Below are 24351 nucleotides of genomic sequence, written 5' to 3' on the forward strand. Positions count from 1 at the left end.
TAGGGAGCAACTGATTAACTGGCAGTGCCGGCGTTGGAGGGACTCGCGGACTAGCTACCAGGGAAATCCGCGACCTGCGCGCGCCCCATAGTGGCTACAGCGAGTATTACACCCCCACCTACCGGCTTTTGGGGATCAGCCTCCCTCTTCCTTCCCTGGCTGGTTTCTGGAAGAGGCAGACATGCAAGACATTCTCAGGGTTCTTTCAGATGGGTGATACCACCTGAGTGGGAAATCGTGGTAACTATTCAGAGCATCACTAAGGAACACCGGGGAGGAGGAAAAGGGAAGGCCTAAAAAAGTCCCAAGCTGCTCAGCTCAGACCACCACAAACCAGGGACAGTGACAAGGCCACCTGCATTGCCTTGGGGATCCTACGCCTAAACCTGAGACTGGAATAGGAGCCCTTGCCCACTTAGTCGGCTCTTCTGCAAACACTGCACAGTCTCTTGAATTGAGAGTGAATGCAGGTGTCAAAGAAGCCACCCAGGGACGCTCAGACTCTGTTCACTTATTCCTAACTGTCTTGGCTTGTGCAGGGGAAGAGTAGATAAATGCCTTCCCAAGGACTCCAAAACATCAGGGATGGACGTTAGAACTCCCTTGTTTTACATATTACAGGGCCTGGAGGCGGGGGGGGGGGGCGACTTGCCTAAGGTCACCCAGCAAACCAGTGTCAGAGTTGGGACTGGAAGCCAAAACCTGTGGCACCAAAGTGAGTCTTCTTCCTGCTTTGCTGGTGGCTTCTGCCAAGAGCCCCTCCTCTTCTGCCAAGGGCCTCTCTGTCACCTGGTCACCTCAGTCCGAAGCCTCTCCATCACTTCCCCCTCCTACACAGAGGCCCTGCCCTGAAGTTGCCCTATGACTATCCCATCCCTGTCCTCCAGCCTTATCCTGGCTAGGCCTCTCTGCTCAGCTCCATGCCTAGTGCGTCGGCCCCTGCTGAAGACCTTACCCGAGTGCCCTGAAGACCTTACCAAACGTTAAAGTCTACTGCGCACCCTCATCTCTCCTGAAAAAAAAAAATCATGAATTGACATATGCTCCCTTTCCTTTCATCTGTGCACCTTCTGTTCTGAGTATAGGAACGGGTACAGGTAAGAGGTACAAGGAAGTCTGTGAGGAAGAAAGGGGACACAAATACAATAAAGGGCCTCTCACTGTCGCTCTCTATTTCCCTGTGGGGTCCCCTTAGTGTCCCTCGCCCCCGAAGAGGACCTCCTCGGTTCGGCTGATGACATCTAGAATCTCTCGGATATTGTCGCTCAGCTCAGCTGCCTTCCCGCCTTCCGGGGGCCCGGCCCGCTCGTTCCGCCAGGAGGCGCCCGAGGCTTCTGTGTCGCTTCCATCAGAAGAGCTGCTATGGACGCTGAGCTCCGCAGCTTCGTCGGAGTCGGAGTCCGGGGCGGTGTGGCGGCGGATGCGGGACACGGCTTCCCGCAGGGCCCCGGCATAGGGCCCCGGGGTCCGCGCCCAGCCCCGGCCTGCGCGCCGCGGGACCGCAGCCACTTCCTCCGAGCCCTCGCCACGGCGTGCGCCTCCCGAGGCCGCTGGGCCTAAGGCTGAGTGCTCTGGGCTACCTGGCTGCGTGGGGGCATCCTGCAGGTTTACTTCGCCGACCGGGAGCCCCAAGATGCGGGAGGCGCGCTCCTCCAGCGAGGAGTCCGCGGACTTCCCGCCCTCAGCTTCGAGCCCACGTCCCCCACTGGGCTGCTGTGAAGGGCGACTGCTCAACAGCAGCTTTTGGCAAGGGGAGGGAAGGACCGCGGCCCCCTCTCCCTCCTCCTTGTTGGGCTTCAGTTGGTTGGGGTCATTCCCCACAAGGCGCGGCACCCCAGCGGGCAAAAGCTGCACATGCTGGGTTCGAGGGGTCGGAACATACTGGGACCGTATCACCACGCAAGTGGCGTCAATGACAAAGACACCTTCCCCACGAGCCGGGCCACGGGAACTTCGGGGCAGGGTGTGGGGGCGGCGGGTCGCCTTCCAACCCTCCAAGGTCTCGGGTCCGGCCTCCTCTCTATGACCCAGGGACTCCCTCCATCCCGTGCCTCCCGGAGCCCAGGGTCTGGGGAGGGTCTGGCTATGTCGGGGCGGCTGCTTTTTAACGGAGGGCATCCAGCACTTGGGGAGCCAGCTCTGTTCTCTCCCTTCTCTCCCTTCCCCGGAGCCCTTGGGATGGGGCTTGGACCTGGGAGCAGGACGCGGGGGGCTGGGAGTGGCAGGTGCAGACCCCGCAGGAACTGTCTCCGTGCCTGGGTTCCCAGCAGCTTTGGCTTGGGGATGGCCGTCGCTACCACTCTTCAGGCCAGCAGCAGCCAGCCTCAGGCTTCTCTCCGCGGCCACCTTACCGGACTCCAGCCTTGGCCTGGCTGTTCCACAGCCTGGGGATCCCCCCAGGAGACCCCGGCCCTGACGGAGACCCCAGGCCCCTAGGATGTCTCGGTAGATCCGAGGATCTAGCCTCTTCTTTGTGCACCCTCCCTCTGTCCTGGTCGGAGCAGAGGTTGAAGAGGCGGGCGCCTGCGAGGGCTCGGGTCCTCGCTTAGTCCCCAGGGTCCTGTGGGGGCCTTCGTAAGAGGGTGGAGCCACGTAGGGTGGCGGCCGGTCCCAGCGGCGTCGCGGGGCCATTCCGGCAGCACCTCTCAGCAGCAGGTGAGCTTCGTAGCTGGGGGGCCCTGGCCGCCGACCTCCCCAGGGCCCCGCCCACGCCGCCCCTGGATTGCTCTGCGGCTGCGCGGATGGACGGGGCGGTCGCCCCACGGACCCCAGGCGCTCCGGCCTTGAGGGAGCTGGGAGCCCTGCAGGCTGGGCCACCCGAAGGGCGTTCCGAGGCTCCGGGCGGGGCCGACCAGGGGGACTCCTTCGGGCCCCACCAGCCTTGCGCCTTTTTCGCTCAGTCTCCTTGGCCTCCCGCTCCTGCGATGCCGCTTTCCTTTTCTCTTGCTCCCGGGCTCGGGCCTCGGCCGGGGGCCCCGCCCGCCAGTTGGTCGCCTCCTGCAGCACCCTGGAGGCCCAGGGCCGGCGGGGCGGCGGCTCAGGGGATCCCGGGCGCGGCCCACACCTGGGACAATGAGCAGGAACCCAGGTGAGCAGTTTGTGGGGGAAGGGAGCCGAGGTCCGGGGAGCTGGGAGCGCTGCAGACCACTTGGGGCCGCCTTGTGGAGGGGAGTGTGTGAGTGTGTGCGCGTGTGCACGTGCGTATATGTTAGGGTTGAAGTCGAAGCGGGACTCCTCACCATCTCTCCATACACACTTTAATAGCGTCTGCCCCATCTCACCTGCCCTTTCTCACGCCCACTCCTGTCCCCCCAAACAAACGGGATGAGTCAAGCCCCAGCCCTCGGGATGGGGTGGGGGGAGGCGAGGGAAAGAGAAGGGGGAACAGCAGCCCTGGCTGGTGCCCCCGGGAAGGTCCGGACCCCAATCCCTGCCCCACCACTCTCTTCCCCTTACCCCTCCTTCACTCACGTGCGGCTCTGGGGCCCGCGGGCCCAGTGGCTGGCCTGGAAGTCCATGAGCTGTCGAGGAGGGGCGCGGCGACTATAATGACAGGAAATAGTCTTCACTTCGATCACCAGCAGCTTTGATTTCTGCACCCAGAGGCAGCTGCCAGACTCCTCATCCTGGAGCTCCCGGGGGCTATCGGGCCCCTCGGAGAATAGCTGGCCATCCAGCATCCTGCCCCACCCCACCCCGGCCCCCCACCCTCCCACCCGCCCCGAAAGCCCCCTCCCAGCCCGGGGAGCCGGCGCCCACTGCAGAGCGGCAGGCCCAGCGACTGGGGACTATATATACCCAGGCACACGTGTGTGCCTGTCTGTGTGTGTGCGCGCGCATGTGACACGGCGCGGACGGCTCTGCGCTGCTACCTCCCCCACGTGCACGACCGCCTCCTGGGGCCCGGGATTGGGCGCCCCTTCCCACTGCTCTTGTCCCCCAAGCCTGATGGGACCTGCACGAGTGGGCAGGGGATTTCTTATTCTTGCCAAGATGACAGCGCCTGCACCCCCGCCCCCATTTCTTCAAGCTTCCCGCCGTTTTAACCCTTCATTCTCCTGCTTGTCAGGGTGCCTGACCAGCAGCGTTCTGCCCCTGACTTCGTTTTCTCCGACAGGGAGGTGATGGGAATGGAAATCAAGGTCTCCGCCTGCCACTCTCTGCTGGTTTCCATGGGGTTGGGGTGCAGGAGGGGCTGGCCCACGGCTGGGGGGGTTATTTTTAGCGGCAGTGGCGTTCGGGCGCAGAGAGGAGATGAGTAACCAGCTTCCACGCGGTGGAGGGAGGAGGCGGTGGCTTTCACGCAGCCTTTGTGCGACTCTGGGGGAGAGCTGCCTCCAAGCTCAAAAAGGGTCACCCCCCCACCCCCCGCATACACACACCCTTAACTCCTTACCCTCTCAGTGCTGTGCTCAGGGCTGCTGGTGCAGCAGGACAGGAGTCTGTCTTACCCATCGAAGCTGCCCACACTCTCATTCTAAGATGTTTGTCCTTGGGCACCCGTGGAGCCCTCTCCCTGAGGCAGGCTCTCTCCCCCAGTCCAGAAGCCTGGATTTGGGGGGTCATAATGTTCTCAGCCTGAGCTCTGCTCAGCTTTATGGAGGACAGACTAGGGTGCGTACCCACTTGCACCCTCTCAGAGGGTATAGAGGAGGAATGGTGTGCTCCCTTGGCAAAACTAATCCCCTAGCAACTGAAATGATAAAAGTGGCCCCTATTTCCCAGCGTAGATCTCTCCATCACCACTACCACAATGCCTGGCTGACTCAACCCCCACCTGAAGTGGTGCTCAAGACCATCACCTTTTAGGCTCATTCTGTCCCGGGGGGGGGGGGTTGTTGCTTACATCTACATGATCCCTCCCCCCAAGCCTATACCAGGTGTCCCGATTCACCATGGTAATGTTAGTGGCAGCACAGCCCACGCCAACCCTTCCATGCAGAGACTTAGCAACCATGCCTGGCAACCATGGCAGCAGTTCCAGTGGAGAGGAGGGGTGCAGGGAGGTGGGAGAAAAGAGTGTGTATGGCAATGGTTCCCGAAGAAGGGATAATTCTTCTCTCCTGAGAGGAACAGGTAATAGGCGGCTATGAGGCTCCCAAATTTTGTCCCTTGTCTTTCTTTCTGCTCCATCCTCAGACTCTGAGACTGGCTGGTTGGGTTTTCAGGGGGCAACGGGAGACGCAGATCCCAATTTGTTTTCCACCAAAGTATATGCAGCCCTTGGGCACAGACCCTTCCTTTTAAGGTGATGAGCCAGGAGGGTTGTTTTAGGACAGAGACTGACTTACTGAGAACCAGAGAAACAAAACCCAGGCCTCCTGCTCCCTAACATGGACCTTTAGAGAGAACCCAAACATCCCCTATCCCATCCAGTCGACCCCACTTTAAACCTACCAGGTGCACCGATGTCTCTTTGCTTGAAGGTGCTTCCTTCCACCCAGGTCCCAACAGAGCCCTAAGGCTTTAAAAGTCCTTGCCTCCTCCCTAGACATGATGGAATGTGACATAAGGAGACATCTGTCCTTTCCATCATTCACCCACCCCCACACAAACATACCCTAATTCTAATAACTTGGAAGCCTCCCTCCCTCAAATCTGGGAATGTGCTATGAGAGCTGTGAAGGGGTGAATGCAGAAGCAGGGGCTTCTCCAAAGCCATGATGCAGCACTGAAAGCTGACCTCTGACCGGTGCCCTGATGCTTCTCTGTGTTCCATCAAGAAGCCTGGTCTGGAGGAACCAGTATGGTATGGCTGGGTTCATCCGAGTTCTTAGGCACCGTGTGGGTAGGGATACACACAGGAGTTACTCTGAAATTCTTTCAAATCTTGGACAGGAAATGGTTATCATACCTGTAAGGCAGTGGTGAGATGGTACCCAGAATTTGGTTCATAGCCAACAACCTAGCAGTCCTTACGGTGCTCGGTGCTGACTATTGTTTTGGTCCACATGGTTTCAGCACAGGGAAAGGGTCTGATGGGGTGACCATAATCCTGCTGCTCCCCACCCCCCACTCTCCAGCTCATATCTACCTTGGAAGAAAGGGATTTGTGAGTTCAAAGACAGTGCCAGCTCAGCAAAATCCAAAGAGTCCCACCTTCTCTAAGAAAAGTTGATAGTGGCAGGTCTCTCTGCCTACCTAAAGGAGATCCTCAGTCTGTTATGGGATTTTCCAGGCAGAGGAGAAAGTGAGGTGTTAAGGAGACTGCAGGGAATAGGGTGGGGAATAGTTACGAACAGAGAATTAGAAAGGCAGTAAGTCTACTGTAGTGGTGAAGTGCATGAGCTCTAAAGCAAGACTATTTCGGCTCAAATCCTAGCTCTACTTTTTATTAACGGTGTGGCCCTAGGCTAGTTACTTGGCCTCTCTGTGCCTCAGTTAAAAGAAAAAAAAACCTGTAAAACTGAAACAGTATCTACTATTGTTCTGAGGATTGGTTGAAGTAATATGTGTAAAGCACTGAGAATGGTGCCTGGCACACAGCTTTATACGTGTGTGTGTGTGTGTTATTACCGTTGTTATTAATGAGCTGAAGAAGCCACGTGAAGCAGGAAGGCTGGGGTAGTAGTGCCTATCAACTACAAACATCAAACACTGAAATACCATGAAGAGGCTCCTGTCATTTTAATTAGGTTTGCCACAAAAAGCAATAACCTCAGCTAACCACTCTGTCCTCCCCCTCCACCCAAGTCTCACCTCCCTTCATATGCATACAGCACAGGAACCCAAAGGCCCTCCTCCCCATGATCCTCCCCACTCCCATTATGGGAAGAAATGCCATTAAATGGACTCAGCCTCCTCCATACAACATGAAACAGGATGAATAAAAATATCTTTATGAAGAGTTTTGTTGTGTCCATTATCTTAGGGTGGAGTCAGGGACAGAGATAGAGGCAAAGGCTGGGTGAGGTCTGAGGATCTCTCAGAGATCAGAATTTGCCTGAGGAGCACAGAAAGGGGGCTATGTCTAAGTGGACGGGGACTAGGCTGAAAGTTTTCCTCAAGGGTGAGGATAAGGACAGCTAAAAATCCATTCTCCTTCCTCCCCCACACCTTCCCTCACTCCCATGTAGAAGGGTAGGGGGCCCCCGGGCAGGGAACAGAGTCACAATTCTCTAAAGTTCTCGTCTCTGGTTCCCAGAGCTTTGGGCAGGCAGTGAGTGGGGCATAACCCCTGGTGCTGCATGACCCCTTCCCCCGGCTCAGGGCTTCTCTCCGCCTGTGAGCACCAGGGCCTGCAAGATGTCAGACAGTGATACAATTCCCTTGACCACATCATTCTCATCCACCACTACAAGTCGGTGAACCTGCACAGAGCAATAAGGAAGGGAGAAAGGGATGTTTAGTGCCAGCCTCAGTTAAGGTGAGCCCTTCAGCCCCTACCCTCCATGCCAAACCAAAGCTGCTACCCCCAGCACCTTTTGGGTTGCTGGCTCCCCTACCTCTGCTTCTACCAGCCTGTTGATGATGGTTTCCAGAGTCTCATGCAGGTAGCACTTGAGGACACCCTCAAAGTGATGCGATCGATGTTGCAGGGCTTTGGTCACTGACACATCTAGGTTGTTGTAGGTCTTTTCTGCTGCCAGATTCTGGGGAGAGAGAGAAACATTCATGCAGGGAAGCAAGGGAGCCAGCCCGCAAACTCCGAGCCCACCCAGCCTCACCAGAGTGACTTAGGGTAGCTGTCAGCCATGCCCACAAGCCATACCCAGCTCATTCAATTCCTTTTCAAATAGGATTTGAAAGCTTGGAAGCTTCTAAAACCCTCAGGTCCCAGAAGAGATTCTCTTCTTCTCCCTCTCCACATCCAACACCCCACCCCTTTCCCTGCCTCCCAGCACCTCCACAATCACTCACGATAACATCAAACTTGGAGTAGATGTCCACCACACGCCCTAGGGGGACAGAGGCAGCTCAGCAAGGAGGATCTGGCATCCAAGGCCCCCCCTGCCTATAGAATCACCCTCCGGGCTGAGCTGAGGGGACAGCAGATTTTCCCACAGCCTCCCTGGCTTCCCTGGAGCCCTCCCTCTCCTTTTGCCCAATCTCTCACCTTTCTCATCCACCACTGGCAGGGCTGAGACTCGGTGCTGTACAAAGATGCCCAGAGCCACATAGACGGGGGTAGTAGTGCGGACCATAGCAATGTTAGCATAGGTGCCGATCTGTAGCTCTTCCAGAGACTTAGACATGAACTCTGGCTTGGGGAACTCAGTGATCTGAGGAAATAACCATCATCTTGATTTTTTTCAAGGCCCCTCAAACCACCTTTGGATACCCCTCCGACAAGTATGTAAGAAGTAAAAACTGGGCTGAAGAGCACTTACAAACAACTTGAGGAATTTGAGGATGCGCTTGTGGGTGAGGATGTACAAGGTGTTGCCTGATTCCGGGTCAATCACTGGCAGCCTGTGGATCTTGTTTCGAATTAATGAAGAAACAGCATCAAACAAGCTGTGGGAAGGTAGGGGATAATGATAAGTTCCACAGTGCTGGGCCTTAGGGTGGTTAAATAGCTCCTTAGAGTTTGTTTATAAACAGGTGGTTGGGGGAGAGGAGCAGTGTTCAGACTAGACCTAAATATGTGTGTGTGTGTGTGTGTGTGTGTGTGTGTGTGAGAGAGAGAGAGAGGAGAGAGAGAGAGAGAGAGAGAGAGAGAGAGGGAGGGAGAGGGAGGGAGAGAGAGAGAGAGAGAGAGAGGGAGGGAGGAGAGAGAGAGAGAGGGAGGGAGAGGGAGAGAGAGAGAGAGGGAGAGGGAGAGGGAGGGGGAGGGGGAGAGAGAGAGAGAGAGAGAGAGGGAGGGAGAGAGAGAGAGAGAGAGAGAGGGAGGGAGAGGGAGAGAGAGAGAGAGAGAGAGGGAGAGGGAGAGGGAGGGGGAGGGGGAGAGAGAGAGAGAGAGAGAGGGAGGGAGGGAGAGAGAGAGAGAGAGAGAGGGAGGGAGGGAGAGAGAGAGAGAGAGAGGGAGGGAGGGAGAGAGAGAGAGAGAGAGAGGTGTCTTGCCTCTCTTCTGCCCTTGGATCTTTGGGTATCTAGAGCCTTAGCTATGATGATGGTAAGGCCCTTTCCCCTCTGGACAAATGGTTAGCTGGAACTCACCTGGCATTAGGAGAAATGCAGACAAGTGGTTTAAAGGAGTCCTGTAGGTACACCTCTGAAGGGAAAAGGGAGGTTCACAAAATACCACCATGAAAAACTGTTTCCCAGGAAACTTTCCATTCCTTTATCCTTTTACAACCCCCAGTTCTCTACATACCTCTCCAAGTTTCTATCTTGTGTTCTTCCAGCTCATAGATCTGTACCTGAAAGCAGAGCAACAGAACTTGAGACTTGATCTCCCTGCTTCATTAACCCCTTGTAGTTTGTTTGGAAGAAAGGAAATGAGAATGAGGGACTCTGGGCAGGGAAAGTGGTTTTGGTCATTGAGCTAAGGCTCCTTACCAGGGCTGATTTATAGTAGCGGTGCAGAATATTGATGAAATCAGTGATGGTCAGCATGCCTAGAGGCCAAGATAAGAGCCCTCAGCACTGCTCAAAGCTTCTCTCCCTGCCCAGCACAAGATGCCAGTAAAACTGTGTTCCAACAACTCCTGCTTACCCACAAAACTTTGCTTCTTACTATCCCACAAAGGGGCAGCTCGGACACCATTAGTCACCAAAGCAAAGAAAGCTTTCTTCACCTGTAGTGAAAGAGTAACAGTCACAAAGGAAAATTCCCAGGGGGCAGGACTTTAAAAGAATAGGAATTGGGTATGCTGAGGAAAACATGAGCCTAACCCCATAGAAGGACAAGGGTATTACCCTTGGGATGAGGTAGGATGAGAGGTATTGAACCAGAGGCTCCAAGGAAGGGGGAAGGGAAAAGAGGATTTCACCTACCTGAAGGGAAGTATCAAATACAACCAATTTTGAGCTTGTGGGAATCAGGTCATAGCAGCGATGAGACTTCATGAAGGAAGTATACACGCTATTGTTGGATTCTGGAGTCTCTGCATAGGGTGGGATAGTTAGTAGCTTCCTTCCATGCAACAACTCACAATCAAAAGAGGCAGAAAATAAAAGTATTGTAGTTGCTCAAATATTTACAGCATGATTTTATAAGGCCCCCTATTCTGTTTTGTTCCTATTGTTCCCACAAAACCTGGAAAACCCCTTAGAAACCATTTCATCCAACCCCACCCCCAGGTAGAACTATATCTATTGGCTCCTCAGCCAAAAGATGGCTGACTAAAACAGAAAGTCTGTAATACTTTCACTAACCTATTCTAGTCTAAAAGCTTTTTTTCTCATCTTTAACTCATTTTCCTTTTCATATATTTAGCACATTTTCACTTGTTCTCTTTTCTCAATTAAGATGTAATTAAGCTTCTTAAAATCCAAGTAAACTTCTTAAAATTCTTCTAAGACCCACAGATGAGAAAGTCATGGTCCAAGTTGGGCCATTTCAGAACAACACTAAGTTAAAGCCCAGTGCTCAACCAACCTGGCCCAAAACAACCTGAGAGTCCATCTTGGGATGACCCTGTGAATCAGAAATCATCCCACCTACTCTAGACAAATGAGAGACCCTGGCTGGGTTTACCCTTCCATTCCCCTGATTTTAACTGCTTGCTCTCAACTGGAGAAGCAAGCCCCAAAATAACAGCCCAAATGTGCTACATAGTATGCTATGTGTACTTTAAAATATTACACCATTTAATCTGCAAGGCAAATAAATATTGCCCTCATTTTTCAGCTGAGAAAACAGGTGGAAAGCAGCAAACAAACAAACAAAACTGCTCAAGGTCATACCATTAGTAACAAGAAAGACTCAAACACGGATCTACCTGATTCCAAAGTTCACGCTCTTAAATCCTATGCCAGTTGTTTGTTTTTAATTTTTTACCAAAGTTATACAGGTACACAGTTTAAAGAGTCAAACAGTTCTACAAATTTTGTTAAGAAAAACTGCAGTCCCTAGCACCCACCTCCCTGTACTACCCCTCCCCAGAGATGAGATCTCTTTTAGCTGAGTATTTTGGTACTTATTTTTATGTCTATAAATAACATGCTTATATTGCTACTTTTTTCGTTCACTTTTAGGCATTAACTATTATCATGCAAGGAAGATGAGAGGCATTATCTATTAACATGCAAGGAAGATGAGAATTTTCAATTCTCTTTACTACCAGGACCCCATTATAAACATGCACCTCCCATCACTCCGTTCTCCCAGAAGTTAAACTGTAAGGTTGGTTACATCAGTATTTAAATAATTTTGACTAAATATTCATTATTCAGAGCTAAGTCAAGTAGTAAAGTCTGATTTTTTTTTCTTTCACAACTTTTTGTTTTCCTGAGAGTTAATAACTGTCTTGTCTTTTTGTTTGCTTAGTTCTCTATGCATAGTACTTATAACTAATTCAATCCCCAAACTCTTTACCAATTGTTTACATCTCCTTTCAAGAAGTTCAGAAGCATGAGATAGTCTCACAATTTAAACTACCCAAAGAAGTCTCTCTGGAGCCTTCTGACCTGCTCAGATCTGGGCTGGTGTGCCTGGTGTGCACGGCTGTCATCCTTAGATCTTCCTTCATCACCATCCAGGGGAGCCCTTTCACGTCTCTCCTGTACTGGCACTCCTGTGTCCTGTATCCCATGTTTTCAGCTTTTTTGATTACTCCCTTGTTTTGGTGGAGCACATCTTCCAGTAGCTTCCTGAGAAAGGGTGCATGGGAAGTAAATTTTTTGAGACCTTGTAGCCTGCAGATATCTTTATTTTACCCTCATCTTTGAATTATAGTTTGGCTGGATATAGAATTCTAGGTTGGAATTTGTTTTTCTGCAGAATATTGAAGGCACTGCTTCATTGCCTTCCAGCTTCTGGTGCTGTTGAGAGTCCGGAGTCCCAGGCAATTCTGATTCTTTGTATGTGACTTGTTTTTTTCTCTTTGGAAACTTAGGATCTTCTCTTTGTTCCCAGTATTCTGAAATCTCATGATGATTGTGCTTTGGATGGGACAATTTCACCCATTGTTCTGAATATTCAATGAGTCCTTTCAACATGAAAACTAATGTTCTTCAGTTCCAGGAAATGTTCTTGAATTACTTCCTTGGTTGTTTCCTTCCCTCTGTGTTGTCATTTTTCTCTTTCTGTAACTCCTATTATTTAGATATTGGACTTCCAAAACTGACCCTTTAAGGTTTCTTTTTGTTGTTGTTGTTGTTTTTAAAATACAGTAGTCCCCCCCTTATCCACGGTTTCACTTTCCACGGTCTCAGTTACCCGTGGTCAACCCTAGTCTGAATATTAAATGGAAAATTCCAGAAATAAACAATTCATAAGTTTTAAATTGCACGGCATTCTGAGCAACATGATGAAATCTCTTGCCATTAAGCTCAGTTCCAGCCCTGGGCGTCAATCGTCCCTTTGTCCAGCATATCCCGCCCGTTAGTCACTTAGTAGCCCTCTCAGTTATCAGATTGACTGTCGCTGTATCACAGTGTTTGTGTTCAAGTAACCCTTATTTTACTTGATGATGGCCACAGAGCACAAGAATAGTGATGCTGGCAATTCGGATATGTAAAACTGAAGCCCCAAAGTGCTTCCTGTAAGTGAAAAGGTGAAAGTTCTTGACTTAATAAGGGAAAGAAAAAAAAAAATCACATGCTGAGATCTATGATAAGAATGAACCTTCTGGACTTCCCTGGTGGCGCAGTGGCTAAGAATCCACCTGCCAAGGCAGGGACATGGGTTCAATCCCTGGTCTGGGAAGATCCCGCATGCCACGGAGCAACTAAGCCTGTGTGCCACAACTACTGAGCCTGAGCTCTAGAGCCCGTGAGCCACAACTACCGAGCCCATGCACCACAACTACTGAAGCCCGCGCGCCTAGAGCCTGTGCTCAGCACCAAGACAAGCCACCGCAATGAGAAGCCCACATACTGCAACGAAGAGTAGCCCCCGCTCGCCACAACTAGAGAAAGCCTGCATGCAGCAACGAAGACCCAACGCAGCCAAAAATAAATAAATAAAAATGTTAAATAAAAAAAACCAATCAGCATAAACACAATTCACTGATTAAAAAAAAAAGAATGAATCTTCTGTGAAACTGTGAAGAATGAAAAAGGAATTCATGCTCGTTTTGCTGTTGCACCTCCAACTGCGAGAGTTATGGGGTCAGTGTGTGATAAGGGCTTAGTCGAGATGGAAAAGGCATTAATTTTGTACAATAAGATATTTAGAGGCAGACAGACCGACCAACCCCATTCACGTAACTCTTAATATATAACTGTTCTATTATTAATTACTGTTGTTAATCTCTTACTGTGCCTAATTTGTAAATTAAACTTTCATAGGTATGTATGTATGTACAGGAAAAAACATAATACATACAGGGTTTCATAGTATCTGCGGTTTCAGGCATTCACTGGGAGTCCTGGAATGTATATCCCAAGGATAAGGAGGTACTAACTACTGTATCTTTTCTCTCCTACTTTCCTCTTCTTTGATTTTTTTTTCTTTTCCATTATAGTTTATTACAAGATATTGAATACAGTTCCTTGTGCTATACAGTAGGACTTTGTTGTTTATATCTGTTAATCCCATACTCCTAATTTATCCCCCTCCTTTCTCCTTTGGTAACCATAAGTTTGTTTTCTATGTCTGTGAGTCCACTTCTTTGATTTTTTTTTTTTTTTGCGGGACGCAGGCCTCTCACTGTTGTGGCCTCTCCCGTTGTGGAGCACAGGCTCCAGACACGCAGGCTCAGCGGCCATGGCTCACGGGCCCAGCCGCTCCGCGGCATGTGGCATCTTCCCGGATCGGGGCACAAACCCGTGTCCCCTGCATCGGCAGGCGGACTCTCAACCACTGCGCCACCAGGGAAGCCCCACTTCTGTGATTTTTTAAATGCTACTTTATGAGAGATTTCTTCAACTTGATTTTCCACACCTCCTACTTAGTTTAAAATTTTTGCTATTATATTTTTAATTTCCAAGAGCTCCTTTTTTGTTTTCTGAAAACTGCTTTTCTTTAAAAAATTACTTCCTGTACTTGTTTCATGGTGGAAATATTCTTTATCTGAGTATGTGTTAATGTTAATTTTTTAAATTTATTTTTAATAAATTTATTTATTTATTTATTTATTTTTGGCTGCATTGGGTCTTTGTTGCTGCGTGCGGGCTTTCTCTAGTCGTGGTGAGCAAGGGCTACTCTTCGTTACAGTGCACAAGCTTCTCATTGTAGTGGCTTCTCTTGTTGCAAAGCATGGGCTCTAGGCACATGGGCTTCAGTAGTTGCGGCATGCCGGCTCAGTAGTTGTGGTGCACGGGCTCATCTGCTCTGCGGCATGTGGGATCTTCCCGGACCAGGGATCGAACTCATGTCCCCTGCACTGGCAGGCAGATTTTTTTTTTTTTGCGGTACGCGGGCCTCTCACTGTTGTGGCCTCTCCCGTTGCGGAGCATAGGCTCCGGACGTGCAGGCTCAGCGGCCATGGCTCACGGGCCCAGCTGCTCCGCGGCATGTGGGATCTTCCCCAACCGGGGCACGAACCCGTGTCCCCTGCATCGGCAGGCGGACTCTCAGCCACTGTGCCACCAGGGAAGCCCAACAGGCAGATTCTTAATCACTGTGCCACCAGGGAAGTCCATTAACATTGATTTTTAAAGTTCTCTTCTCTATGCATTGACTTTTCCCTTCTGTTGCTTTTTTTCCTGTTTGTTTTTTTCCATTTGTGGGGGGCAGTTTGGATCACTTTTTTCATGTTACAGGCTTTCTTTAGATGTCTGGTAATCCTTGGTTTAAAGGAGGATTCAAACCGTATTTTAAGAGTGGAGTCTTTAAAGCTGATTAGAAGCTCTATGTCTGTAAATGAACCTTGTTGACGGTGAACCATTTAGATGGCGAACACTCAATACTTACATTTTTAGGGCTTTCCCCTCAATGGGATTCTGAAGAGAAGGATTATTCATGCAATTTTGTGCTTGGAGGATGAAGTCTTTTCTATTAGCACTCTGAAAACCGAATGGGGGAAAAGGGCTGGGGTCTCAGCATCCAGTATAGTTCACTTCATGCTCCTGTTTTCAGCACAGTACCTCTGTCTTCAACTGGGCCGGCGCCCCTTTGCATACCTCCAGTCTTTGCCAAAGTTGGGATGGGAGTTTCCCAGCTCAACTCAGTGGGGTAGGGAGTCTTGGGATCTGACTGCTTCTTGGACCTTCAATGCTTTTGGGCTTTCCTCACTGCTAGTTTATAATTCAGTTTTCTCAGGTCTGCTAAGTCACTTACCACACTTCTGTCTGCTTTCCAGCTTCCAAAAATTCATTGCTATTATCTCCTCTCTTGTTCTCCCTATTCTGGTGGGTTTGTACCTTTTTAAAAAAATTCCTTCATGGTTTTAGTGGCTTTTTGCGAAGGAGCGAAAGTAGATGCATGTATTCAATCCACCATCTTTAACTGGAAGGCCACCATTGTTCCTCAAATTTGAAAACTCACAGACTCCCAAGAACATGTCTTTTGACACCAGTTTAAGACATGCTACACTGATAGTTAAATACTATCATTCCAGGCTACAGGCCTACAAACATATTTGACTTGGTTTTCCCAGGATTTTTAAAATAATTTAAATCAGTTGCCCAATTAAAAAAAATCTGGAGATTTACATAAAAATCCAAACTCGCAGTTTCGCAGTTTCTTTTCAAAATCAGAAGATCTGACAAAAGTAGGTTGTGAATTCCCAAATAGTTGCAATTGACCAGACCTGGATAGTTGCTGCCTCCTTTTAGATGCAACGAGACCTACAGGTTATTGCAGTCATACGCAGCTCACGTCACTGCTTGATCCATGGAGACAATTTGAGCTTCTTACCCCTGCCTCAGTTGGTGCTAATGTGAATGCACTCAGAAGCACAAAATAAGCACTGATATTATGGGGCAGTACTCAATTATGAAGAATCATCTAGGTAATTCAAAATATGACTATATTAACTTTTTTGGATACCAACAACATGAAAACAGAACATTTAAAAAATTCTTGTGGAGAACTCACGGACGTTTAATAATATGTCCTAGGATCTCATCCCATATTTCAATCCTCTGAGAAAGTGTGTACTCCTAATGCCATAAACATATCCTAGGAAGACTAGGAGTGTTCCTGGGCAAAATTCTTTACCAGAGATGCCTATAAATTTTGCTTCTTTTTAGATGACCTAGGGTTGGACCATTCCATTCTAACCAAGTATTTGGGCAGGTGCTGGAATTTCTTCTCCTGTGCCCTGAATTTTAGGGTTTAGTGCCTCTATTTCTAGATTAGTTCTAAGGGTTTCAAGTCTCTTCTATAATTTATTGTGTATACTCAGTGGTTTTAGTGAGATCGCTGTATGATAAAATCCTAGTGGCTTTGTTTCTGGGCTACTCAGAACATACCAGGGACTTTTTTTTTTTTTCTTCCCAGTATCAACTCATTTATTCATTCACTATTCTTTCTTTCTTTCTTTCTTTCTTTTTTGGCCGCACAGCATGTGGGACCTTAGTTCCCCAACCAGGGATGGAACCTGCACCCCCTGCATTGGAAGCACAGAGTCTTAATCACTGGACCACCAGGGAAGTCCCTACCAGGGACTTCTAAACCATGGTTAGCCAGCCCAGAGTTGCCTATGGAAGTTTTCCCTGTACCTCAAAAGTTTCTCTCAAGTGGTTTGACAACTGAAGATATTAATCATCCTCACCCTGCCCAAGATTTATTCCTAGGTGATCTTGCCAAATCATTGTTCCTGATTTATGTGGTTTGGCACATTATCTGGCCCAGCTTTGATCTTCCCAGGGAAGACTCTGGGAGAAATTCAAAAGCACTGCTGAAGACAAATTAGGATTGGGCTACTGGTATGAAACTGGTTTTCACACAAGTTTCCTTTCTTCAGTAAACTTACCTTGAGGATGCTCATTTTCCAGAGCTGAGTAGTTATCTGAAGAAGTGACCTGGAGAGACAGAGGAACAAAGATTCAGCTTATCTTAGGCTCCATCCATTTGAGCCTAGCAACATTAGGGAAAGGGCTGGTTAACTAATGACTTCCTTGTCCTTCAGAAATATTATCTCATTTAATCTTTATAATAACCCTAAGATGAATACTATTATTAGCCTTATTTTCACAGATTAGGAAACTTAGGTTCAAGAAACATTAAGCGGGCTTCCCTGGTGGCGCAGTGGTTGAGAGTCCGCCTGCCGATGCAGGGGACACGGGTTCGTGCCCCGATCCCGGAGGATCCCACATGCCGCGGAGCGGCTGGGCCCGCGAGCCATGGCCGCGGAGCCTGTGTGTCCGGAGCCTGTGCTCCGCAACGGGAGAGGCCACAGCAGTGAGAGGCCCGCGTACAGCAAAAAAAAAAAAGAAACATTAAGCAACCTGCCCAAGGTTGCATGGCTGGCAAAGGGTGGAATGGGGATTTGAATACAGATCTGTGCTGTTCCAAAGCTCATGCCCTTATATACTACCTTGCCTAATGAAGCATTAGGTCTTAAAAGCTGAGACTAGAAAATGTGAGCTTAAGGTTGGCCCCAAAAGACTCTCACAGACCTATTTTATAAAAATATGGAAGCCAGAGAGACAATACTGCTTTCCCCCAAACAGTCACTAAGTGTAGTTGTGGGCGCCTGAGTCACTGACGTACCCCTTACCATGAGAGGGGGCCACACCTGGGGAAGATCCCAGTAGCTGACTACCAGAGAGAGTCAAAGTTTGAATGACTGAGGGGTAGATAAGAAGGATAAATGTTCTGAAACTAGGGAACTGAGTCCTCTCAGCACCCTTGTGAGTCAAAGGCTGCTACAGCCCAGAGGGTGCTGGTTTTCCAAGTTTCCTTGTTCACGACAGTCTTGAGATTAGAAAGTGCTTTGAATATAGAGAAACCTTCAGAACCATCTCTGTGCTCCCTCAAGTGGGAACATTTGGAAATTTCATTGTTATCTAGGAACCCAGGAGAGATCATGATAATTTTTGGCGGCTGGAATCAACAGTTTTGGCTCTATTTTGCTCTGTCTGGGTAATATCCCCAAACTAACTTAAAGTCATACTTTACCTCCACAGCTGCTGTAGTAACATGAAGTTAAAGGCCTTGGCTTGAACCTGGGAGGTTGGCTGGTAAACAGGGTCAAGTTGGCAGGACAGCCCTAAACTTCCCTCCTCTAATGGGCCAGGGTGTGGGCAGGGGATAATCTCCCTCTCTTCTGTCTGGGCAGCATAAGGCTATCAGCATGGCCTGGCATTTTGGCAAAACTATCGGAACAACAGCCTCATCACTTCTAAGTGGGAAAGAGGTCTGTTCAGCAGTAAAGCAGTCTTACAAAGATCTATACAAAGACACAGAAACAGCTACTTCTGTAGAAATTATTGTACCCAGCGTATGATACTTATTTACTGCACTGTGCTACAGTTATTTTGTTCGTTATCTGTCCAAACAGACTGTAAATTCCTGGAAGCCGGGAACTATCTTATACTTCTTTGTATCACTCCCTCATACCACATAGCATGGGGGTTTGCATATAACTCTCAACTGTTTTGTTTTTTAACTCTCAAATTGATAATGATACACACTGATATGAACAGAGAGACCTAAGATTAAGTTACAGAAACAGAAAAGAGACATACAGCTAAACAGAGACACAGATACCTACATGAGAGTCAGACACAATTGAATATGACTTTATCTTTCTGCCTGTTTCTCCACACAGGAGTGGGGTAATTATGTCCACTCTCTCTACATTTAATAACATAGGGGACTTGTGCAAAATACTATTTTCAGAGACACACCCTAGATCTGACACATAGACTCACAATTTCTTCCAAACTCCTGATCCACATTTTCAGTTGTTTGCTGGACCACCACAGATGTCACAGAGACTCCTCAAATGCTTCAATACAAAACAGAACAGCATCTGTCCCCCCAATACTATTATTCTTACTGTGGGTCCCACCTTTTTTTTTTTGCACTGCTGTCTTCCCTGATGCCTGGAACTGTGGTCTTGATTCCTCCAAGAACGAGCTATGCCAACATGTCTGCTTAGAATGACAGAGCAGGGCATGACCTAAACTTGTCCTTAACATCTATCAGCTAAGTTGCTATGTTAGAAATGCCTCAAAGCCATCTCTCTCCTTTCCACTTTCACAGCTTTAACTTAGCCTTTTACATCCCACTTCTGTAGCATTCTCTAAGCTGGTCTCCCTGCCAGTTTAGAGAAGAGGAAGTCTATTTCCTCTTCCATTTGTCTTTCATGCTGTCACCAAGTTCTCTCACCAAGCATCTCAGGTTTGGAAGGGACTTTCAACTCCAGCAACCAAGAACTCACTACTTTCTGAAGCAGCTTCATCCATTTACAGAAAGCCGTTAGGAATATTCCTAAAGTACACTCACTACCTTGCTCATGAATCTTCCATGGGTCCTCTTATTACAAAACAAAGTTCAAACTTACTGTGGTATGCAATATCTTCAGCCTGACCCCAGCTTACTTTTCCAGTTTCCAGTCATTTCTCCAACTGTGACCAAAATCCAAAGCTCCAGCAACATCAAGCCACTGGCTCACCCCAATTAATCTCTACATGCCCCAGTTTCTATGCCCTTGCTCGCACTGTTCTCTCAACCTGCAATGCCCTCTCGTGGGCTGACGGCAATTTCTCCCTCCTCTATGCTGCCACGGTCCTTCTTCTACATCTTGATGCTAGCATTTATTACAGCCTACCTTAAATAACAGCTGTCACTGACTTGCCCTCACCCCCACTCCAGTTAGGTTAAGCATTTTCAAAGCAGGAGTTTTCTTTTTTCTTTATTTTATTCAATTAACTAATTTATTTATTGGCCAAGACGCGTGGTCTGCGGTATCTTAGTCCACCCACCAGGGATCAAACCCAGGCCTGGCAGTGAAAAGGCTGAGTCCTAACCACTGGACCGCCAGGGAACTCCCTTTTTTTTCTTTTCAAAACTATTTCTATTCCAAAAACCTAATCCACTACATAAAGTATGAGGGCTAAATTAGAAAACCTATATTAAAATGCTTTTTAAACCTTAATACATTTGTAAGTAAGTAAAAAATAATGTTATTTTGAATTTAATGGAATCAGACCTTTTATTCTTGCTCAAAATTCTCTTAATCTGTAAGAACTTACTCCCTTGCCTGGGTGACCAGCTGCAAATCATTTTACCACTTTGGTCTGGTTTCTTCTTTATAACCTTAGGGACATGACCTCTCTGCAGGCAAACAAAGGGTACAGCAAGGGAATGACCCTGGGCATGTAACTGATCCAAAGAAAGGTGAACCTGCAGCCCTCACACAACTACAGTAGCAGATGATAAAAACCAAGGTAGTTAGAGTTACTCTGCCTGACAAAGGATACATGGAGGGAAGTGAATGGGAAGGGTTCCAGAGTACTAGACAAAGGCTCCTGAGAGTGAGGATGGGTCCAAACAGGTAGTAGGCAACCTGCAGCAACTGTGGGAGGATGACAGGGACCTGCCACAAACCGTCAATGCCTGCCTGCCAAGAAGGAGCTTTGCCAACACCCCTGCTTAGAATCGCAGAGCAGGGAGTGACCTAAACTAGATCAGGGACACAGTGGCCTCGAACACTGAAAGATTCCCTCCTTCAGGGAAACCCCCCTTTTCAGTCTCATTAAGGGTATGTTACCTCGCTGGACACCTCAATGCAGTATAAAAGTCTTTCAGACGTCCCTCCTGCCAAGGACTGCATGAATCACCCTCACACAACTGGGGACCAGGTGCTACCTGCAAGCGGGGGTCCCTCGGAACCCCCTGCTTCACCCAGGAAAGCTGGCTCACAACCCTTCTCTCTCAGGCAAACCTCTGAAGGGCTCAAGGCGCTAAAAGGAAAGGAGGCCCGATATCGCCAAGGCGTGCGTAGGTTCCAAGGAGGGAGCTAGGAGTCACTGCCCGCTCGGGCGAAAAGTACCACAGACCGAAGGCAGGCACGGGCGCGGCCCAGTCCTAGGAGATGCACTCGGCGAAGGAGCGGAGGGGCAGGGTCACGGGATAGGACAGACACCCTGCTTCTCGTTTACTGGGCACCAGCGCCGGCCCCGGCCTCCCCGTCCCCTGACGGGGGTCTCAAGCTCCACGGCGCCCTCCCGCAGCCCTCCCGCGCTCCTCACCGCCTCCATCGCGAGAGACGCCGGCTGGGTTCGTTCGCTTCAGGAAGCTTGCCCGGGTCGGGAGGCGGGGAAGGTCCCGCCCCACGTCCGGTACCGCGACGCCACTTCCGCCTACGTCAGAACTGACGCAAGCCAAGGGCGGAAGGCCGAGAGCTGACCCTTCCGGCGTGGCCTGGCCTCCGAAAGCGCCCTCCCCGCGGTCCTCCCGCACCTCACGGATCCCACCGACGGCGAGGGTGACGGGACGGAGCCGCTTGTATTTAAAATGTTCTTTTTTTATTTGTCGTTTAAAAACAAACTTGGAAGAAGCAAAATCCAAAACTTGCCCTTTGCCTCTTGCAACATAAATTATGTACAGTTCAGAATGATCGCTGATACAAAACATGCCAAGGACAGGGGCGCTGGGGGTGGAGGGAGAGAGGGCGCTTTAAAAAAGGGAATCATTTCATCCGTTGTTACGAAGGACCAACCTTGCTGTACAGGATACACACAACACAAAATAAAGTCTTCACGGGATTCACACTTGTCAGATTTATTTTTTAAAAAGGGGGAGGGAGGGTCCTGGAGGTGAGGGGAGAAGACCGTAAAGGGGAAAAACTGAAAATTGAATATGTGCAAGTGTAAACCAACCCAAAATACAAACATGGGGCACGGGGAAGGGCGGGGCGGGGGAGAGGGAATTCTGATGCAATTATACAGGCGGGGTACTTTAAAAAAAAAAAAAAAAAAAAAAAAAAAAAAAAAAAAAACCAACAACCAAAATTCCAACCTTGTAGCTTGGGTCTGAGTTAGTTTATATAAAAATTAAAAACTGTATAAGGTTTCTTCACTAAATTCTACAGGACTATCAGATACCTAGCATATGCTTACAACGTCTGCCCCATCCCCTTTTCCCAATCCCAGGGCCCAAGCCCCAACCAGAGCCTGACTCGCAGGAGCCAATCTCCCCCTCCCTGTAGCCTAGACCTTCTTTGCTCTTGGAAAAGGAACATCCAATGGCTTTGGGGGGCAGCAGCCCAGTCTCCCCACTGTCTGATTTAATTACAGTGGTTTCTGTGGGGGTGAGGGGATGTTATTCTCTTAAACATTTGCAGCTTGAAACAGTTGAGGAAGCAGCTTAAAAAAAAAAAAAAATCTCCCTACCCCCATCAATCCGCAACCCCCCAAATTCGAAAACAAACAAAAACAAACCTAAAATCACAACAGCAACCGTGCTCCCCCTCCAGCAGGCCCGCCCATACACCACCACCAAGCCCACCCCTACACTCCAGACATTTGATTCTTGAAAATATTAATTACAAAATGCCCTTTGCCCACAGCCCCTAGGAGAGAACTGCATATAAGCTTCATCTTCATTCCCATGGCTCCCTACCAGAGAGGGGTCTGGGGCCTCACCCACCCCCTGACCTAACCCTACCCCCAGGAAGAGGTTCAACTGCAGCACAAGCTTGGGCAGAAAGGGGAAGGACAAGGGAGGAGGCAGGGGAACCCATTACCCTCTGGCTCCCCCTGGGGCCAGCTCACTTTTGTGCGTTATAACATAGTCCAACTATACAAAAGGGGGTGGGAATCGCCCAGCCTCTATACCCCCCCTTACAGCAGTCACAGCCAGGGGGTGGGGAGGAGGGGGTGAGGAAAAGGGCGGTAGGTTGGGTAATGGAGGGGGCTCCCCCACAAGGGGAGCTCCATGTGTCCGCCCCACGCCCCCCTACCATTTATAAACTGGTTTTGTAAAAAGAAAATAGATATATTTATATAGAATATATAAAGCACAAAAATTAGTAGTTTTACATTTGCTCTCCCCGGGGGTGGGGGGAGAGGGGAGGGTTCTCACCTCCAGCCGGCTCCCCCATGCCCCACAAGACTATGTACAATCCCATGTATAAATAGATAAATACCCCCCACCCTCCCCGCGCTGACACTAAGCTCCCCCAGCCCCACATCACCACCCCTTCCCACCAGACCAGCAGCAGTTTGGTGACGGAGGGAAAGTGGGAGCTCCGGGCCACACCCTGCCTCACTGGGTATGGGCATGCCACTCAGGGATAGCCCTCACCCTACCACCCACCCACCCTATCCAGGGGCTGGAGGGCAAATGGGCTCATGATGGGGTTGGGAAAACCGGAGGGAGATATCCTGGTCCTAAGTTTAGCACACCCCTCCTGCCCCCATGTCCAGATGGAGAAGGAAGTCCTAGAGCAACTAGGGGCCAGTCATCCCCAATCTTCATCACCATTAGTCTCAACCACCATCCCATGCCCGTAATTAAAAACAAAGATGGATTTTTTGTTGTTGTTTTTTCTTCTTCCTCCTACCCCCCTTCCACCCACTCAGAAGAGGGCAGTGAGGTGGGGGAGAGGGTTGGGGCAGTAGGGGGCTTGGAGAGGGTCTCACATTTCAAAACAGCAAAAAATCCAACACTTAAATGAGGTAGGTGTGGGTGCGGGGTCTCCTTGCCCGGCTTGCCTGGCTTGCCCTCCTGGGCAGCGGGGCGCCTCTTTCCCGTTCATGTTGCATTTGTCAGAGTGGAAAACAAGGAAACACAACCCATAGAGAGACAGAAACACAGAGGAGAAGAGGGAGACAGAGACAGATTGGGAGGGAAGGGGATGGGGGTGAGGGTGGGGGCAGGACCCGGCAGGCAGGGCCAGGTGTGGGACCCGGCCTTTGGGATTGTCAAGCTTAGTCAAGTCTCTTTGCAGCCTCGAGTTGGGCCAGAGAGGTCGGTGGGAGCAGCAGGGCTGTGAGGCCCGGCCGCACATCCTCCTCCCCCCTCCCTGCTGCCTCCCAGATGCTTCTGGGTAGTTCCCAGCCCATATCCCCCTCAAACCTGAGATGCCCAATGGCTGCTTCTGTCTGACCCCTCCTGGAGCTGGGGGCAGAGATGCCAGCCTGGGGGCCAGTGGCGGGGAAGAGGGTCATCCCTGGTGCCCAGGGTGGGCTTGGCCTAGGGCCCTCTGCCCCAGCCTCCTGCTCCAGGGGCTCCGGTCAGCCGGCAGCCCCAGCCCTGGGTCCTGGCTCTGGCTGCTACCTCTCTTCCCCCTCATCCCTTTCAGGGAAGAGGTTGGGGTGGGGGACTCCCCTGCCTGGTAGCCTCAAAGCTTCTTAGTTCATCCATTTCCGACAATTCCAGGCTCCACAGTGGCAGGGGATCTTGTGCTGATCGTCCTCAAAATCAAACTGATAGTCATATGTCAGCTGGAAAGAGAAGAG

General features: G+C 49.8%; 3 protein-coding genes across 13 annotated transcripts in view; all 3 read right to left on the minus strand.

Moving 5' to 3' along the window:
• Positions 1 to 714: 714 nt before the first annotated feature.
• Positions 715 to 3680, minus strand: DDN (dendrin; the record flags this gene model as incomplete). Its single annotated transcript, XM_082635612.1, has 2 exons — positions 715 to 3064; positions 3472 to 3680. The coding sequence occupies 2 exons, from the start codon at positions 3678 to 3680 to the stop codon at positions 1192 to 1194; spliced, it is 2082 nt and encodes a 693-aa protein (XP_082491738.1). The 3' UTR covers positions 715 to 1191.
• A 3143-nt stretch (positions 3681 to 6823) lies between these two features.
• PRKAG1 (protein kinase AMP-activated non-catalytic subunit gamma 1) lies at positions 6824 to 21228 on the minus strand. 4 transcript variants are annotated; one of them, XM_082636910.1, is made up of 13 exons: positions 21139 to 21213; positions 16911 to 16959; positions 11515 to 11697; positions 9880 to 9989; positions 9599 to 9680; positions 9442 to 9500; positions 9257 to 9302; positions 9100 to 9154; positions 8331 to 8457; positions 8057 to 8222; positions 7861 to 7898; positions 7446 to 7592; positions 6824 to 7310 (listed from the first exon to the last, which is right to left on the minus strand). In XM_082636910.1, exons 4-13 carry the CDS (start codon positions 9949 to 9951, stop codon positions 7206 to 7208), a joined length of 897 nt encoding a protein of 298 aa, XP_082493036.1. In that variant the 5' UTR covers positions 9952 to 9989; positions 11515 to 11697; positions 16911 to 16959; positions 21139 to 21213; the 3' UTR covers positions 6824 to 7205. The 4 variants fall into 4 exon arrangements, with proteins under 4 accessions (XP_082493036.1, XP_082493034.1, XP_082493035.1 ...); XM_082636908.1 differs by lacking the exon at positions 11515 to 11697 and having other exon boundaries at positions 21139 to 21228; XM_082636909.1 differs by lacking the exons at positions 11515 to 11697; positions 21139 to 21213 and adding an exon at positions 18059 to 18327.
• Positions 21229 to 23100: 1872 nt separating this feature from the next.
• The window catches only part of KMT2D (lysine methyltransferase 2D), a 37750-nt gene continuing 36499 nt past the window's right edge, over positions 23101 to 24351 (minus strand). For all 8 annotated transcript variants that reach the window (XM_082635726.1, XM_082635729.1, XM_082635727.1 and 5 more), the window contains one exon: positions 23101 to 24336. In XM_082635726.1, coding sequence (XP_082491852.1) covers positions 24244 to 24336 — 93 coding nt within the window. In that variant the 3' untranslated portion in view covers positions 23101 to 24243. The remainder of the gene's footprint in view (positions 24337 to 24351) is intronic.

This window comes from Mesoplodon mirus (genome assembly GCF_964341445.2).
Source record: "Mesoplodon mirus genome assembly, chromosome: 11".
NCBI classification, from domain to species: Eukaryota; Metazoa; Chordata; class Mammalia; order Artiodactyla; family Ziphiidae; genus Mesoplodon; species Mesoplodon mirus.